Source organism: Acipenser ruthenus, chromosome 2 (genome assembly GCF_902713425.1).
Source record: "Acipenser ruthenus chromosome 2, fAciRut3.2 maternal haplotype, whole genome shotgun sequence".
Classification (NCBI taxonomy): domain Eukaryota; kingdom Metazoa; phylum Chordata; class Actinopteri; order Acipenseriformes; family Acipenseridae; genus Acipenser; species Acipenser ruthenus.
In genome coordinates, this window is record NC_081190.1 from 89,413,127 (window position 1) to 89,431,832 (window position 18,706).

The 18,706-nt window shown below is 40.4% G+C and overlaps 1 protein-coding gene across 2 annotated transcripts in view; it reads right to left on the bottom strand.

Moving 5' to 3' along the window:
• Nucleotides 1-786: 786 nt before the first annotated feature.
• Nucleotides 787-18,706, bottom strand: part of m1ap (meiosis 1 associated protein) — a 51,859-nt gene continuing 33,939 nt past the window's right edge. The window contains exons 5-9 of one of the 2 annotated variants that reach the window (XM_059003386.1): nucleotides 8,407-8,554; nucleotides 4,969-5,110; nucleotides 4,378-4,584; nucleotides 3,561-3,719; nucleotides 787-2,071 (exon numbers count right to left, since the gene is read on the bottom strand). In XM_059003386.1, coding sequence (XP_058859369.1) covers nucleotides 1,913-2,071; nucleotides 3,561-3,719; nucleotides 4,378-4,584; nucleotides 4,969-5,110; nucleotides 8,407-8,554 — 815 coding nt within the window. In that variant the 3' untranslated portion in view covers nucleotides 787-1,912. Of the gene's footprint in view, nucleotides 2,072-3,560; nucleotides 3,720-4,377; nucleotides 4,585-4,968; nucleotides 5,111-8,406; nucleotides 9,674-18,706 lie in introns of those variants that run through there. The other variant, XM_059003385.1, reaches the window with a different exon arrangement.

Below are 18,706 nucleotides of genomic sequence, written 5' to 3' on the forward strand. Positions count from 1 at the left end.
ATTTTATGTGTTTGTTCCATAATGCCCAACACTTCAATCCCTCTGTAGAATATATTGTTATTATAAAATGAAGAGCCAATGTTTTCTACTCAAAGGTATTTTATTAAACATGCCAGCTCTTGTGACAGTGTGAGTGGCTAATGTCCTGTTTGTGATGAGAGTCCAGGAGTGGTTACAATGGTATATTGTGCTTTGGACACCGTTGATTTTACAGTTGAGTAAAAGGTTTCATTTTTCAACGTGAAGTGTGTGTTTGTTTCTGTTTGTCGACCGAGTGTTCAAATTTGCAAGGATTAAAATAGTGGGCTCCTGAAAGTAAAACCAATATATAATTATATACAATACTATAATAATATATTCTAATTATAATAACAAATCTCTGAATTGTTTTTATTATTACAAAGCTTTAACTCACAAGTTATTTAAACAAAGCATGTTTTAAATTAAACCAAAAACAGTCTACAACAGTTTCATGAATATTGAACTTCATTTAATTCATATAATATAACAACAACAAAAAAAAAAAAAACAGACTTCCAAACTAACTACCCTACCCCATTTGGCATTTGTGTTTTGCATAGCAAACAAAGAGCATGAGCTGTGCATACCTTGGCATGCTCTTGCATGTTGCTTTCTCCAAGGCATGGGTGTTACAAAAATGCTATTAATCAGAGATGAAGCATCAAGGCTGGCTGTCAGCAAGCATTGTTTGCAGGTGAATCCCTAGTTGCAGTGACGTTTTTTCTTATTCACAAACATTCAGAAAATATTACTTTGTTGCCTAGTGCATATTGGGGGGGGGGGGGGGCGACACTTTGCAATTTATTTTTTCAAAGAAGGAAATGTCAGTAAAAAGGTTAATAAATGTGCTGCCTTGCCTTTCTTTTAACTAATTATTAATTATAAATTAATCTTGTGTACAGTTTTGCATTAAAAATAAGGGTCAACTGTTCATACTAATTTACAGGAGATCCTTACAGAAGTTTTACTGTACAGACATGTGCTTTGATCAGCACATGCTGTGCTATGGTGGGTTCTAAAGTTTCAGAGAAGCCATTTTCACCATGGCTGCCTATAAAATGTGATTTGGATGTTTTGAGTTACAATTGAGAAGGTGGACTAAATGTGTGCAGTGACTACCACACACCCACTACACAAATTAAAACAGGATTATTTATGTGAACACATTTCAACTGTTGAATGGATTCAATAATACAAATAACTGATCTTAATTTCATTAAAACTTAAGGCCTGGGAAAGTTATAAGAAGCAAACAAACATAAAAAGCAGCATGCAATAACTGCATAAAAAGCAGAAATAACCTCTTACACTTTCCTTATGTGTAAAAATAGAATACTGTGAAACTTATTTCAACAGAACTGGAAGAAAAATTATTGTATTGAAGGTTTAAAAATTGAATAGAATCTTTTTTCGAAATTTGTTTAAATTCAGATTAGGATTTAACTTCATTTAAATTATATTGAAATGCAGCTCACTCAGATATCTAGGTTATGTGAAATAAACTGCGCTTTGTACAAACCTGGCACCTGTTGAATAGAGTTTCTAATTTTCAAAGTAATTCAAATAAAACATGACTTTTTGGTGGTAAGATGATTGAATCCCATAAGGCATGTTTTCAGTTGGCCTTTATATTAAGACTTGATAAAGGATCTGTGCATGGACAACACAGCCATTGATAAGCAGAATCTAATTGCCTTTTGTTTATGAACAATTATGAGATCACAGATCTACATAACTGTGCAGTATGTTCCATCTGACCACCTTTCCCTGACACAAGGGCCAACAGGGGGATGCTTCTCCATTCAGTTTTGTTACGAGATGCACTCAGTTATTAACAATCCAATCACTAGCATAGGTGTCTTTTCACCCGAGTGAGTATCCTTGTGCTGAACTACAGGCCTGTCAGGAACTCCTCCTCGTCGGAGCAGAATGTCAGGTCGTAGGAGCTGTTCATGGTGAGTGCTGGCCTGAAACTCTTTGAGGAAGCCGATGGTAGAGGGGCCACTGTCGCTTTGACTTTGCTTTGGTGTTGCCGGCTTTGCTGCGGGTTCTAAGGAGAGAACATGTGGCAACGGTTTGGTTTAATGAACCATTAACAGATATCTCTATACAGATGTTATTCTGTGTCGATTGTTAGTAAAAAGGGGTTCAGTTAACTGAGATATACACAATTCTTGTAGAAAGTTTAATGGGCAGTTATTGCCATTTATAGTGCTAGCCAAATACATTTTCATTAGCTTTATTAATATTATTACTGCCTGCATATTACAATGTCTGCATAGTACAAATTAAAGTATAAAGTACAAGCAAAGAACCAGCAGAAGAAAGTGTTCCTGTTACAATATTGATAGTGCAAATCAGGGGTAATGAAATACATTTTAAAAACTTGGTTAGCACTCCTGTAAAGATGGGGTCAGTTTGGCCACTATAAGATGATGAAATAGATTTTAAGAAACTTGGTTAGAACCCCTTTAAGCCTGAGGAAGTCTTTAAAATGTTTGTGATTCAAGATGATTTGCAAGTTCCTTATATATTGTCTGTACAGCACATGGCAATACGCCAGTGATGACAACAGCAGCTCTTGGGAGGAAATGGCTACCAGTAATCAGTATTTGTCTTAGTCACAATATGACTGCAATGTACTTTCTGCAGACAGACACATTTTATTTTTTCTAAAAAACAAACAAACAAACAAACAAAAAAAAACTATGGCCCTTTTTTGAAGGAGGTGCAAAATTTGACACAATTTGCCTCAAAACGTTAAGTAACTTACAAAAAAACTACAAACATTCAAAATAGCCTATTCTCCATATAAATTGATTCTTGGTAGTTTTATAAATGTAATTTGGTGTTTCAATGAATCATTATATCTTAACATGATATACCATATCGTAACAAAGGGATGAATAATGACCAAAAGCACTACATAAATACTTGTAATCTACCAAATAACTCTTACCTGATAAATAACTGTGGTTTATATTTGGAATAAACACATTATTTCCATTCAAATAATTTTTTTTACAAAATAACCCATCACTTGATGTTGTTGTTATACATCATACAAAGCTGGCCATCAGAATCGTGATACATATCGTAACGTGACCTTTGCATGCTTTTGTGCTCTGTGTACATTTTTCAAGCTAATTATAGTTATAACAGAAATTGTTGTTGCCACAGTAATAGTAGACAAGGTTTAGTTACGATTAGAGCACCTCCTAGTGTCCAAGTGGTTGAAAAACTACTGTTTTCATATTGATATTAAAAGATAAAGTAGATTAAATAGAATTGGAATGTCATTCTGTCCTGTCAGAAAGTACCTGCTAAATTAGCAGCTGCAGACATGGACCACACTCGTATATTACGTGTTAAGTATTAATCTGCAAGCCATTAAACTGCAATCCATAAAGACTGAAGTTCTATGAAGAATCCTGATCATCTAGATTTAATCACACCCTTGTGAGTCACCAGACAGAAGCACATTATGCCACGTGCAGTCCCCTGGTCACCCAGATTAATGCCCTGCCCTGTACTGTTACCTGCCGGTGTGGCGGCTGCTCTGGGGGCCGCTGCTCTCTGCGCTGTGTCTGCTGTCTGTAGGGAGTCCTGCCCAGGAGCCCACGCAGGTGCTTGTACAGGTTGCTTTTCAGGGCCAAAGGGTTGTATGCAGGGTCCACATCCAGTACATCCAGTGAACTCTATGTTTTAAAAAATTAAAAACATGACAAACAGAAACTAGGGAAAAAACATGAGAAGTACATTAATAAAAGTGTTGTAACGGAAGAAAGGTAGTATAGGTGACATGGTTGGAAATTAGGTGGAGATAGACTTAGGACAGAGAGTTGGAGACATTTCTTTAAGCAGAAAGTAGTGAGGGTATGGATAGGGTTACCTAGCCATGTTGTTGATGCTGAATCATTGGGATCCGTCTTAACAAAGTTTTGAGATCAATCAGCTACTAAGAACAGGAGAAGTATTAATGGGCCAGATAGCTTCCTCTGAATCATACATTTTGTTATGTTCTTATGTTCTAAGATTTTGGATGTAAGGCTTAAAGCAATGGATATTGGTATCCTCCTGTGTAAAGGGGTAATACTGCAGTTTTCCCATGCTTTTCCAATGTTTATGCTATGCATTTACCATAGTTTACCTTGGTTTGCTATATTTTTATATGTCTTACCATACTTCTCTGGGCTTTACAAAGCTTATCTATTATGTTCACTATACTTTATTAAACTTTGCTATGTGTTTACTATAGTAAACTTTTATAAAGGTAGAGCCAATGAAGCCTAGTACCCTCAGTGAAAAAAGTGTTCAAGATGACCGCCTTAAGTCTTGGATCTGATTGTAAAGTACCTGTATTGTGCTGAGTGCTGTCTCTGGTGGTTCTTCGTCCACCACAGGAAGGTGGCAGGGCAGCAGCAGCTCCCTGACCGCCACAGGCTTCATGAGCAGGGTGAGGGAGGCGGAGGGCTGGATAACATAGTACGAGTATACAGTGACCCTCCAGCTCGGTCCCTGAGTCTGAGGCTCACAGCGTGCCAGCAGCAACCAGTCTCTGTTCTGTGAAGCATAACAACACAGCAATAAACCTCAGATATTTGTAGTGTTAAGGTCCTGAGCCCTAGCTAACATGTTCACACCCCTGGGATGCTCTGGATCCTTTGGTTAAATGTTCAGCGTTGGGTGGGTGCTCGTTAATTATTATAATTTTTTGCTCTAGTGTTTCAGAATTGTTTACCATAAGGTGACTGTGAAAAAAAGCTTAGATCTTGTTCAAAAGTTACAATTTCGAAAAATAACCATTGGCTTTTTTTTTTTTGCTTATGGAACAGTTTTTAACCTCATCTCACTGACGGGGGGTGGACAGAATCTGTAATGGCAGACCATCACACAACACTGCCCATTACCTTTGTTAGTTATTTGTGTTCAAGTGATTCCACTCACCCTCAGGGTGTGACACAGGGCCTGGAAGTTCTGGTGATTTGACTCCAGTTCATCCCAGTCCAGCTGCCAGCAGTTTGTGGGCCTTATGATGAGAGGAAGTCCGAAGAACACAGACTCACACACCCCATTGGATTTCAGGGCCCTGGAACACAAGGCAGAGATTACATTCACAAATATCAGAAGGGAAAAAGTGGACCAAGCAGCACTGGACTACAGTATGGGAAGTGGGTACCTCTCAATCTAAATATTTTGTTTATACAATATATCAGAAACAGTTATACACTGCCAGTATATGCCACAGCTGGATTTTATTGGGACATTTTACATCACAGGTGAATCACCCTGGATTGCATCAACAACCTACAGTGCCTTGCGAAAGTATTCGGCCCCCTTGAACTTTGCGACCTTTTGCCACATTTCAGGCTTCAAACATAAAGATATGAAACTGTAATTTTTTGTGAAGAATCAACAACAAGTGGGACACAATCATGAAGTGGAACGAAATTTATTGGATATTTCAAACTTTTTTAACAAATAAAAAACTGAAAAATTGGGCGTGCAAAATTATTCAGCCTCCTTAAGTTAATACTTTGTAGCGCCACCTTTTGCTGCGATTACAGCTGTAAGTCGCTTGGGGTATGTCTCTATCAGTTTTGCACATCGAGAGACTGAAATTTTTGCCCATTCCTCCTTGCAAAACAGCTCGAGCTCAGTGAGGTTGGATGGAGAGCGTTTGTGAACAGCAGTTTTCAGTTCTTTCCACAGATTCTCGATTGGATTCAGGTCTGGACTTTGACTTGGCCATTCTAACACCTGGATATGTTTATTTGTGAACCATTCCATTGTAGATTTTGCTTTATGTTTTGGATCATTGTCTTGTTGGAAGACAAATCTCCATCCCAGTCTCAGGTCTTTTGCAGACTCCATCAGGTTTTCTTCCAGAATGGTCCTGTATTTGGCTCCATCCATCTTCCCATCAATTTTAACCATCTTCCCTGTCCCTGCTGAAGAAAAGCAGGCCCAAACCATGATGCTGCCACCACCATGTTTGACAGTGGGGATGGTGTGTTCAGGGTGATGAGCTGTGTTGCTTTTACGCCAAACATAACGTTTTGCATTGTTGCCAAAAAGTTCGATTTTGGTTTCATCTGACCAGAGCACCTTCTTCCACATGTTTGGTGTGTCTCCCAGGTGGCTTGTGGCAAACTGTAAACGACACTTTTTATGGATATCTTTAAGAAATGGCTTTCTTCTTGCCACTCTTCCATAAAGGCCAGATTTGTGCAGTATACGACTGATTGTTGTCCTATGGACAGAGTCTCCCACCTCAGCTGTAGATCTCTGCAGTTCATCCAGAGTGATCATGGGCCTCTTGGCTGCATCTCTGATCAGTCTTCTCCTTGTATGAGCTGAAAGTTTAGAGGGACGGCCAGGTCTTGGTAGATTTGCAGTGGTCTGATACTCCTTCCATTTCAATATTATCGCTTGCACAGTGCTCCTTGGGATGTTTAAAGCTTGGGAAATCTTTTTGTATCCAAATCCGGCTTTAAACTTCTCCACAACAGTATCTCGGACCTGCCTGGTGTGTTCCTTGTTCTTCATGATGCTCTCTGCGCTTTAAACGGACCTCTGAGACTATCACAGTGCAGGTGCATTTATACGGAGACTTGATTACACACAGGTGGATTCTATTTATCATCATTAGTCATTTAGGTCAACATTGGATCATTCAGAGATCCTCACTGAACTTCTGGAGAGAGTTTGCTGCACTGAAAGTAAAGGGGCTGAATAATTTTGCACGCCCAATTTTTCAGTTTTTTATGTGTTAAAAAAGTTTGAAATATCCAATAAATTTCGTTCCACTTCATGATTGTGTCCCACTTGTTGTTGATTCTTCACAAAAAATTACAGTTTCATATCTTTATGTTTGAAGCCTGAAATGTGGCAAAAGGTCGCAAAGTTCAAGGGGGCCGAATACTTTCGCAAGGCACTGTATGTGTTTATCCAGGGATTACCCCTAATCCAGAAGGAGTTTATCCCTGCGGGGTATAAATTGATCAAATCAACCCTTTAACAAAAGGCTCTGGACTTGTATAAATTAATTATAGGACAATAACGCAATAAATTGAAAAAAGGAACACTGCATAATAGGTTGCACGAGACATACAGTGTAGGGTTAAAGATGGTTCTCTGTCTGCACACCATTCTTTCACCACACCACACATTTTTAGGTAACCATTTTTAATATGTAATTTTAAAAAACATTTTTTTTACTATTCTGTATAGTAAACCCCTTTATATTTGCAACCTATTTCTTTCAAGCAAATAGACCCAATAACTGTCAGCAATGCAGGGTGAGCTATAAAAGTGCTGTGTTGTGAAATTAGCAATTTATGGACACAATTACCTATAATTAATACAAATATAAGGATGATTTCTTCAGGGCTATGTTCTAGAGTACATCAGCAAAACTCCATCTTAAGTACTACATACTGTATTTGTTTGACATCTACAGTATACTACAACAAGCAACATTATTTAAAAAACTGGCACGCAAAGTGTCCCAGCTGTAAGTCTGATGCAGCAGATTCATGTTAGAGAACAATAGTAGAGGCATACTCATGTAAATTTCTTTAAACTGCATTAACTGGAATCTGGCTGATTGAACGGCATGTAAAACACATGCAAATCCAATGATGAATGTTTAAAAAAGGGACAATATGGTTCTTATGTTTTCTACAATGGTGCCATACAGAGAGGAGACTAAATGTGCTGTTAGACATGTGTGGTTTATGCTCACGGCTGGTGAAAAGGAATAATCACCAGTGGGTGTCTGGTTTTGCTTTGCATATGATCCTTTCAAAGCCAACGTTTTTGCAGAAGCAAAAAGGCAAGGGCAGATAATGGCAGTGATTGTAAAAGAGAAAGAAAGCACAGATACTTTTTTTAACCAACGGCTGACTTTCACTATCTTGAGTTGAATGTTTTAAACAAAGGCACTGATGTACAGTACATTAGTTCACATTCAGTTGACAAAAAACTGTGCTATACGGTGCAGTATTTTTTGGAGGTTTACATATTGACTGTGACGGCAAATAAAATATACAAGATATCTTAGCAAATTAAGATTTTCTGGACAGGTATGTATTCTTACTTCTGCTCCATCTGCTCCAAAATGAATAGGATATTTAACTATAAAAAAATCACAATATCAAAACCCTATGTAATTATATAAAATAAATACATTCATTCAACTTGCAGGGGACAGACAAAAAAGCAATACGTAGCACACACATTTGTATAACTGATTCATTTCTGCCAGCCTGCAAACATATCTGGTCTGCCAATAGAAATGAACATGCCTGGATGCTCATTCAACTCTAAAGTGGCAGATGGGTACGTGGTATTAGTGTCCAGTTTCAGCGGGTGGCCACCTACTTTAGGACTCTGAGCCGGTACAGATTGGCTGGGGTCTTGTGGACCTGCTCGAAGTCTCTGACACTTTCGGTCTTCACAGTGAAGTCTGCAGCTCCAGGGAGCAGGGTTGGGCTGAGGAGCCTCTCCTGAACATCACACTTCAAACACACTGCAGACAGCACAGGGGTATGTGAATAAGTACAATGCAGTACTACCATACCACAACTTACTTAACAGAGAGGTGCCACTCAATAAAACTACTAATTCAGAAAGCACCTTTCACATTTTAACAATGTCCCAGAGCACTATACTTGGTAAATTTGTCATTGTTTTTTTGGTTTTTTTTAACCGTAAGGGCAAATACTATATATAATTCTAAGTATAATTCAGAACCCATTATTTATCCCTATTAGCATGAGCAAGCCCATATACTGTACTGTATGTTAGGGTCCCAAGCCGAGATTTGACCCCACCAGCTTGGGTGTTAGGATGCCAAATAGAAATACTGTATGATAACACAAGCTTGGGGTTAATGTGTTGAAGTAATTGTCAGCAATAGGGTTCAGCACTTTCAGCTGTGCACATGCACGATGAGTATTTACCATTTACTTTATACTTGGATTCCAGAAATGTTTTTGTGAATACAGTGGCAGCATAGTGTGATGGAACAGATTGTGACAATTAGTAAGTTATGAACAAAAGTAAACAAATGGCTATTTATAGTGAAGATTTCCAAATGGATTGCAGAGTAATTTCCTGCAGACTGTGAATGCAATCACACATGCAATGCTGCAGACAAGAATACTGAGCACCTTATTTATACAAGTAAAGCCATATTCCATCTTTAAATATTACGTACACTGTCTCTGTTGTTTTTTATTTAAATTTTTTAGAGTGCCCAATTATTTTACCACCGATTTTCTCCTCAATTTGGAAGGGCATCCTCCGATCCCAAGACCAAGCCAGCTTCCTCTTTTACACCCAGGAACTCAAAAGCAACCGGCCTCTGGTGGACAAAGACCAGCCCTGCAGGTGTCCGTCTGAGTTTAATGGAAGCCTGACCAGTAGGGTCCGCTGCAGTGCGATGAGGAGAAACAGTCCCTGACGGTTTTGCCTCCTTAATCCACAGGAGCGCCAAGGCCAATGCAATGCTCCCTCCGGAATCCCCAGCAAAGATTGCAGACTTCGCACAGCCAATCTGCCTATTTACACTATTCTTTCAGCAACAGGAATTTTCACGGGGAACTACATATAACACGGCAATGGGTAAATTTCACCAAAATCGTGAAATCCGTGATAAGTGTAAAAAAAAATAAAGCCTTAGTCATGGATGATCGTAGGTATGTTTTCAGCCGTCAAAGACACAAAAAGCTGCACTCAGCAGTAGCATTAGTCATCGGGCTAGTAAGGTAGGTTCTTATATGATATAATTAGCACCTCGCTTTTATGCAGGAAGCAGTATAACTGCAACTAAACATTGTGTGCTATACAAGTGCCTGTTTTCCCCGCTGTGCACATTTCTTTTGTCAAAAATGGAGGGGGTCATCGCCCCCCTGCACTCCCACCCCCTTGGCTCCAGCACCCCTGTGTCAGTACCTTTAAAATGTACTGCAGTAGTTCTCAACAAATGGAAACAACTTCTTCAAACAAATTGGACAAGCAGTTCACAAGCTATAACATCCAGTAACTCTACCTGGGGTCAATCAATCAGTCACTCAATCAAAACGTTAAGTTATTATCAAAACCCTGGTTCCCTCAAATAGAAATAAATTACCCCAGTAACAAGTAGCTTGAGCTAAAAAACTGAGGGAGAAACTCACCTCTATGCCTGTGTTGTAGGGGTGGACTCAGAAGCCGCCCTTAACACTAGCTCCAAAGCCAGGGTTTTGAGGATCCACTACATTCAGTCTGTATAACCTAGTGGAATTATGGAGAGTAGCCCACACCGCTGCATTGCATATATCTTTGACAGATGCACCCTAGAATAAAGCCCACAAAGTTGCTATGTTCCTGGTGGAATGGGTAGTGAGTTTCTCTGGAGGGGGCAAGTTGGCAAGTTGGCTCGCTCACAGGCAGTCCTGACTATATCTGCTATCCATTTGGACAGACAGAGCTTAACCATGGGACTTTGCTCCATAGCAGACAAAAAATAGTTTGGACTGTGTGAACAGGTCAGCACCATGGCCCAGGTGTTACCGGCAGGGAGAGAGACTCAGACACAGAATTGCTTTGGTTTAGCACTATTGCGCACTTTTAGTAAACAAAACACAAAGAAAAAGGCACAGTGGCCAAAACAAACAGTTTAAACAAAACCTAATAAAACTGTCCAGGCTGGGCAGAGACTTCACTAAACTTTACAAAGACAAAAATAAAATAGCACAAACAAACACTCACTCATTCACTTCTCATGGCTTCTCTCCATAATCCTCTCTCCTAACGAGAAGCTGAGCCTTATATAGCATGTGGCTGAAGGGTTGATTGATCAATTGTAGTATTACTGTCATGGGACGAGTCGTGGGGTTGAACCCACGAGGCAGACACCACATCTGAAAGACACCCCACTTGTACCCGCCCTGGCATTTTGTAGGGTGTCAATAACCCTGTTGGACAGACACAGACAGCTCAAATGCAGCTATTCAGGGGCCAAACCCAGAGCTGCAGGCGCAATCAGTCGGGATGACATAAGGTCCCCTATGCCTGACTGAGCAGGTGGCGGCATTTGGGCAGTCTCCACGGCTAGCTGCTCAGGAGCTGCATCAGGGTTGAAAACCAGAGTCTCCTGCACCAATAAGGGGCTACTAGAAGCACCTTGGCCCAGTGCTGCATGAATTTCTCCAGAAAACAGCGGGAGCAGGACAAGTGGTGGGAAGGCATATAACAGTTGCCTCGACCACTGGTGTGCCAAGGCATCAACCGCCAGCAGGTCTCTGCCCCCTATTATGGAGAACCATAGGGAACAGTGGGTCGATTCCTGGGTGGCAAAGAGATCTATCTCTGCTCTCCCGAACCTCTCCCAAATGAGGCTCATCACCTCGGGGTGAAGACCACTTTGCAGCGCTGGGAGAGGAGGTCCGCCACCCAGTTTGTCACCCCGGGCAGATGTACTGCCCGTAGGGAGAGGAGGTTCTCATGTACCCAGAGCAAAAGTTTGTGAGCTACGCGATGAAGACTGGGTGACCTGAGGCCGTCCTGGTGGTTGATGTAAGCCACCACTGTTGTATTGTCTGTACGGACAAGCACATGTCTCCATTGAACCTGCAAAAATGTTGCAATGCCAGGCAAACTGCCTGCAGCTCTAAAACATTTATGTGGAGACCCTGCCAAGTGGGGTTCCATACAACTTGCACACCACTGCCATTCCACACAGTGCCCCGGCCCAGGCTGGACGCGTCCATGGTGACGACCTCCCTTCAGATGACACTGCTCAGAGCTACGCAGAGGCGTAGATGGGCTGGCTGTTTCCAGCAAGAGAGTGCCTTTAGACAGTGATGAGACACTGTCAACAGGCGGTCGTGGTTCAACACAGGTTGCGCAGAATACCCAATTGAAGGGTCTGAGAAGCTGCTGCCATCAAGCCCAGAAGTTTCTGGAACATCACTACAGCTGTTGAGCTGAAATAGCTCTATTCTTTGCACATTGCCGTCCGAAGGAGTGGACAGCACGGACAGCAAGCAAACAAATGAGCCAGTTGTCCAGTTAATTGAGTACTCTGATTCCTTTGAGTATCAATGGGGCTCGGACAGCCTCCATGCACTTCAAAAAGGCATGGGGCGCTAGAGAGAGGCCAAATGGCAAGACCCGGAAGTTGTACGCTCTTCCTTGAAAGGCGAACTGCAGGTACTTCTGGTGCGCTGGTTTTATAAGGACGTTGAAATAGGTGTCTTTGAGGTCCACCGTGGTGAACCAGTCGCCTGGCCTGATTGACTGCAACAGCTGTTGCATCGTCAACATTTTGAACCTCCTTCGGCTCAGATACAGGTTGACCGGTCTGAGGCCACCATCGTGCTTCGGCACTTGGAAGTACCTGGAATAGAACCCTTCCTCCAACTGGAGAGGGTCTATCATGAAAATAGCAAATTTTTGCAGCAGAGCTGCTACCTGCTGAGATACCACTGCGGCGTCTTGCAGAGCCGTGACCGATGTTGGAGTCACACCCCAAAGGGGAGGGGGACTGTGCTTGAACTGCAGTGAGTAGACGATTTGAATGGCAGTAAGCACCCAGATGCCCGTGGTGCACTGATGCCAATACTAAAGGTGGCTGCCTAAGAAGGGGCCCTGGGCCTGTGGCAGCAAACTCCTAGGGTTTTTGTCTCTGCGCCGGGCAGTAGAACCTATTAAAGTCTCCGCAGCGAGCACCACCTCTGGCAGCAGGCACAGCTGGCTGTGCCTGTCTCTGAGGTTGCTGGGGCCTTGGGCGTCAATTTGCCGCTGGTTTGCGCACTAGAGATGGTTGCTTGGGGAGAAGACAAACCAGCTCCTTCGTTGATTCACGTGCACGGTGAGAGCGCTGCAGCATCTCGTCCACCACGGGACCCAAACGTATGCCCTGGAGTGAGCAGGACATCCAATAGCGGTGCTTTGTCCCCGACACATTTGTAAAAATGTATATATACAGTGCCTTGCGAAAGTATTCGGCCCCCTTGAACTTTGCGACCTTTTGCCACATTTCAGGCTTCAAACATAAAGATATGAAACTGTAATTTTTTGTGAAGAATCAACAACAAGTGGGACACAATCATGAAGTGGAACGAAATTTATTGGATATTTCAAACTTTTTTAACAAATAAAAAACTGAAAAATTGGGCGTGCAAAATTATTCAGCCCCTTTACTTTCAGTGCAGCAAACTCTCTCCAGAAGTTCAGTGAGGATCTCTGAATGATCCAATGTTGACCTAAATGACTAATGATGATAAATAGAATCCACCTGTGTATAATCAAGTCTCTGTATAAATGCACCTGCACTGTGATAGTCTCAGAGGTCCGTTTAAAGCGCAGAGAGCATCATGAAGAACAAGGAACACACCAGGCAGGTCCGAGATACTGTTGTGGAGAAGTTTAAAGCCGGATTTGGATACAAAAAGATTTCCCAAGCTTTAAACATCCCAAGGAGCACTGTGCAAGCGATAATATTGAAATGGAAGGAGTATCAGACCACTGCAAATCTACCAAGACCTGGCCGTCCCTCTAAACTTTCAGCTCATACAAGGAGAAGACTGATCAGAGATGCAGCCAAGAGGCCCATGATCACTCTGGATGAACTGCAGAGATCAGTCGTATACTGCACAAATCTGGCCTTTATGGAAGAGTGGCAAGAAGAAAGCCATTTCTTAAAGATATCCATAAAAAGTGTCGTTTACAGTTTGCCACAAGCCACCTGGGAGACACACCAAACATGTGGAAGAAGGTGCTCTGGTCAGATGAAACCAAAATCGAACTTTTTGGCAACAATGCAAAACGTTATGTTTGGCGTAAAAGCAACACAGCTCATCACCCTGAACACACCATCCCCACTGTCAAACATGGTGGTGGCAGCATCATGGTTTGGGCCTGCTTTTCTTCAGCAGGGACAGGGAAGATGGTTAAAATTGATGGGAAGATGGATGGAGCCAAATACAGGACCATTCTGGAAGAAAACCTGATGGAGTCTGCAAAAGACCTGAGACTGGGACGGAGATTTGTCTTCCAACAAGACAATGATCCAAAACATAAAGCAAAATCTACAATGGAATGGTTCACAAATAAACATATCCAGGTGTTAGAATGGCCAAGTCAAAGTCCAGACCTGAATCCAATCAAGAATCTGTGGAAAGAACTGAAAACTGCTGTTCACAAATGCTCTCCATCCAACCTCACTGAGCTCGAGCTGTTTTGCAAGGAGGAATGGGCAAAAATTTCAGTCTCTCGATGTGCAAAACTGATAGAGACATACCCCAAGCGACTTACAGCTGTAATCGCAGCAAAAGGTGGCGCTACAAAGTATTAACTTAAGGGGGCTGAATAATTTTGCACGCCCAATTTTTCAGTTTTTTATTTGTTAAAAAAGTTTGAAATATCCAATAAATTTCGTTCCACTTCATGATTGTGTCCCACTTGTTGTTGATTCTTCACAAAAAATTACAGTTTCATAGCTTTATTTTTGAAGCCTGAAATGTGGCAAAAGGTCGCAAAGTTCAAGGGGGCCGAATACTTTCGCAAGGCACTGTATATATATATATATATATATATATATATATATATATATATATATATATATATATATATAGTGCCTTGCAAAGTTTTATATTTTATTTTAAAACACTGAAACTCAAAATCAATTATTGTAAGGTGACATTGGTTTTATGTTGGGAAATATTTTTAAGAAAAATAAAAAACTGATATATCTTGCTTGCATAAGTATTCAACCCCCACACATTAATATTTGGTAGAGCCACCTTTCGCTGCAATAACAGCTTTAAGTCTTTTTTCGGGTAAGTATGTACCAGCTTTGCACACAGTGTTGGAGTGATTTAGCCCATTCTTCTTGGCAGATTTGCTCCAGGTTGTTCAGGTTGGTTGGCAATTTTCAAATAGTGCCACAGATTCTCAATGGGATTGAGATCAGGACTTTGACTGGGCCACTGTAGGACATTCACCTTTTTGTTCTTGAGCCAATCCAATGTTGCTTTGACCTTGTGCTTGGGATCATTGTCCTGCTGAAAGGTGAATTTCCCCCCAAGCTTCAGTTTTTTAGCAGACTGAAGCAGGTTCTCTTGCAGTATTTCCCTGTATTTTGCTCCATCCATTCTTCCTTCAATTTTAACAAGATGCCCAGTCCCTGCTGATGAGAAGCATCCCCACAGCATGATGCTGCCACCACCATACTTCACTGTAGGGATGGTGTGTCTTGAGGCATGGGCAGTGTTAGGTTTGCGCCACACATAGCGCTTTGAGTTTTGGCCAAAAAGCTCTATCTTGGTGTCATCTGACCACAAAACCTTTTCCCACATCGCAGCTGGGTCACTCTCATGTTTCTGGCAAACTCCAGACGTGCTTTCAGATGGTACTTTTTGAGTAACGGCTTCTTTCTTGCCACCCTCCCATACAGGCCAGTGTTATGCAGAGCTCTTGATATGGTTGACTGGTGCACCATTACTCCACTCCCAGCCACTGAACTCTGTAGCTCCTTCAAAGTGATTGTTGGCCTCTCTGTGGCTTCTCTCACAAGTCTCCTTCTTGTCTGAACGCTGAGTTTTGAGGGACGGCCTTTTCTTGGCTGTGCCTGGGTGGTGTGATGCAGCTTCTACTTCCTGATTATTGATCCAACTGTGCTCACTGGGATATCCAAACACTTGGATATTATTTTGTACCCTTTCCCTAATCTATGCATTTGTATTACTTTATCTCCAACTTCTGTAGAATGCTCTTTGGTCTTCATTTTCCTTCAGATTCACAGCCTGACCAATGATCCTTCAACAGTGGGGTTTTTATCCAGAAAATGTGACAGCAACTTTAATGGTTCACAGGTGGAGGCCAATAGTAAGGTAACTGTGTCCTCGTTAGGGCAATTTCTTTCATCGATGTAAACTGGGAGCTTCCACAGCACAGGAGTTGAATACTTATGCAAGCAAGATATTTCAGTTTTTTATTTATGTTAAAAATATTTCCCAACATAAAACCAATGTCACATTACAATAATTGATTTTGAGTTTCAGTGTTTTAAAATAAAATATCAAACAGAACGAAATTTCAATGTACCATTTGTAATTCAGTAATATGAGAGAATTGGTCAGGGGTCTGAATACTTTTGCAAGGCACTGTATATATATATATATATATATATATATATATATATATATATATATATATATATATATTAAAACCCACTAAGACAAGAAAGACATTTTTTAACCAATAGCCCCGCATCCTGTGATCTCAGAGTGCGATTCGGAAGATACGGGTCAGTAACTCAAATAACTGGGTGCTAATCCATTCAGGGCTTTATAAGTTAACAACAAAATCTTAAAATCAATTCTTTACTCCACAGGGAGCCAATGCAAAGAGGCCAAAGCAGGGGTAATATGTTAACTTTTCCTGGTTTTAGTCAGAATTTTAGCAGCTGTATTTTGAACAAGCTGTAAGCAAGAAACCACATGTTTTGGGATACCAGAGAAAAGTGCATTGCAATAGTTAATTCTTGATGAAACAAAGGCATGCATTAGCCTCTCAGCATCAGGTATGGAAATAATAGGTAAAATTCTACTTTTGTAATTTTCCTAATGTGATTCTCAAATGATAGATCAGCATCAAAGATGACCCCCAAATTTCTCATTTTTAGTAAATTGATATTCTTTAGTTGATGCTGTGAGCCTACAAGCATGACCTCTGTTTTGTCAGAATTCAACAAACTCTGTGACATCCAACACTTGATGTCAGCAAGGCAAGCTGCTAATAGGACTGCCTGAATCCAGAGACAAGTATAGCTGAGTGTCATCTGCGTAACAATGGAAATTCATTCCATGCCTGCGGATAATATCACCTAAAGGCAGTATATATAGTGAAAACAACAAAGGACCTAAGATAGAGCCCTACGGAACACCACAGGAAACTTCTGACAAATCAGACTTCATCTCCCCGATAGAGACAAACGAACCTATCGGAAAGATAAACCTAAACCAAGATAGGACACCTCCTGACAAACTCACTCACGACTCTATAGAATGGAATGGTCCACAGTATCAAAAGCAGCACTAAGATCTAGGAAAATTAAAATTGAAGGAAAGGCTGAGTCAAAGCTTATCAAAAGATCATTTACTACCCTAACATGGGCTGTCTCAGTGCTGTGTGCAGCACGAAATCCAGACTGAAATTTCTCAAATACAGTATTACAAGATAGAAACTTGTGTAATTGATTAGCAACAACTCCCTCTAGAATATTTGATAAAGATGGCAGATTGGATATTGGCCTATAGTTGTTTATGGCTTTAGGGTCGAGGTTGTTTTTTTTGAGCAAGGGCTTTACCACCACAACGTTAAATGCAGAGGGAACTATACCAGAGGAAAGTGATTAATTCACAATTGTTAAAATGCATGTATTAATAACACAAAATAAAACATATTTTAAAAAGTTGGTAGGGATTGGATCAAGGGCACAAGTAGTAGGTCTCATATGCAGAACTAATGCTGTCAGGTCTTGTAAGGTAATCAGAGAAAAAGCCTCCAACATCGCTCTATCAAGTCTAATAGTTTCAGGTAAGAAAGAATAGTTTAAATAGAAGGAGTCTGTAAAATCTGATCTCTAATGTCAAGTATTCTATTTTGCAAGAACTTCTTAAAGTCATTGCAACTAAAAGAGGAGCCAATTGTGAGGGTAGAAGTATTTGAAGGTGGATTTACTAATTTATCTATGGAACTAAAAAGAAACATAGGATTCTTTTTATTTATTTCAATCAGATTGGAATAGTATGACTATCTAGCCTGGGACAGAACCTTCCTATATGGTAGCTTGATGGCTTTTCCATGCAAATTTAGACATCCATTCTATTATTATCAATAAATAATTGTTATTTTATACAAGTCTCTGGTGTATGTCTTCTTTCATTAGAAGTATAAGTAGAGTGTACCTATGTAACACAAAGAAATGAACATGAAGATGTTCCATCTGTGTTCCAATTTACGATCCTCACATTACAGTTTACGATTCATGTCATTAAACCATGGTGTGCTTCTTTTGTAAAACACCCTACGAGTTTTAACTGGTGCTATAGTATCTAAAATGTTAGTCATGGAGGTGTTGTAGGTGTTAACCAACTCATCTAATGATACAGGCGAAAAATGTAATGCCTCACAGAACTTTACCGCAGTTGATGAATTAACTAACTTAGTTTTGATTATACGATCTGTAGCGTAAGGTAATTTAACCTAAAAAAAGAATTGCAAGATGATCAGAAATAGTGAGGTCAGTAGTTATAATATTTTGAACAACCAGGCCACAGGAAATTACTAAATCTAAAGTATGGCCATGATTATGAGTTGGACCTTGAACTTGCTGGACAAAATCTAAGGAATCCAATAACCCCAAAAATGTTGAACATTTAGAATCATATTTAATATCGATATGGATATTAAAATCACCCAATAGAAGAATCTTATCGTAGTTGACAGACAATAGTGATAAAAAATCACTGAATTCAGTAAAAAAAAATGATACGTTTGACTTAGGCGGACGATGTACAGTATAAGTACAATAAAAACAGGTAATTCGTTATTTACTGTTAAAGTTAACAGTTCAAAAGATGAGTATCCCTCAAAAATTCTCTGTTTAATTAAATATTCATAACAGATG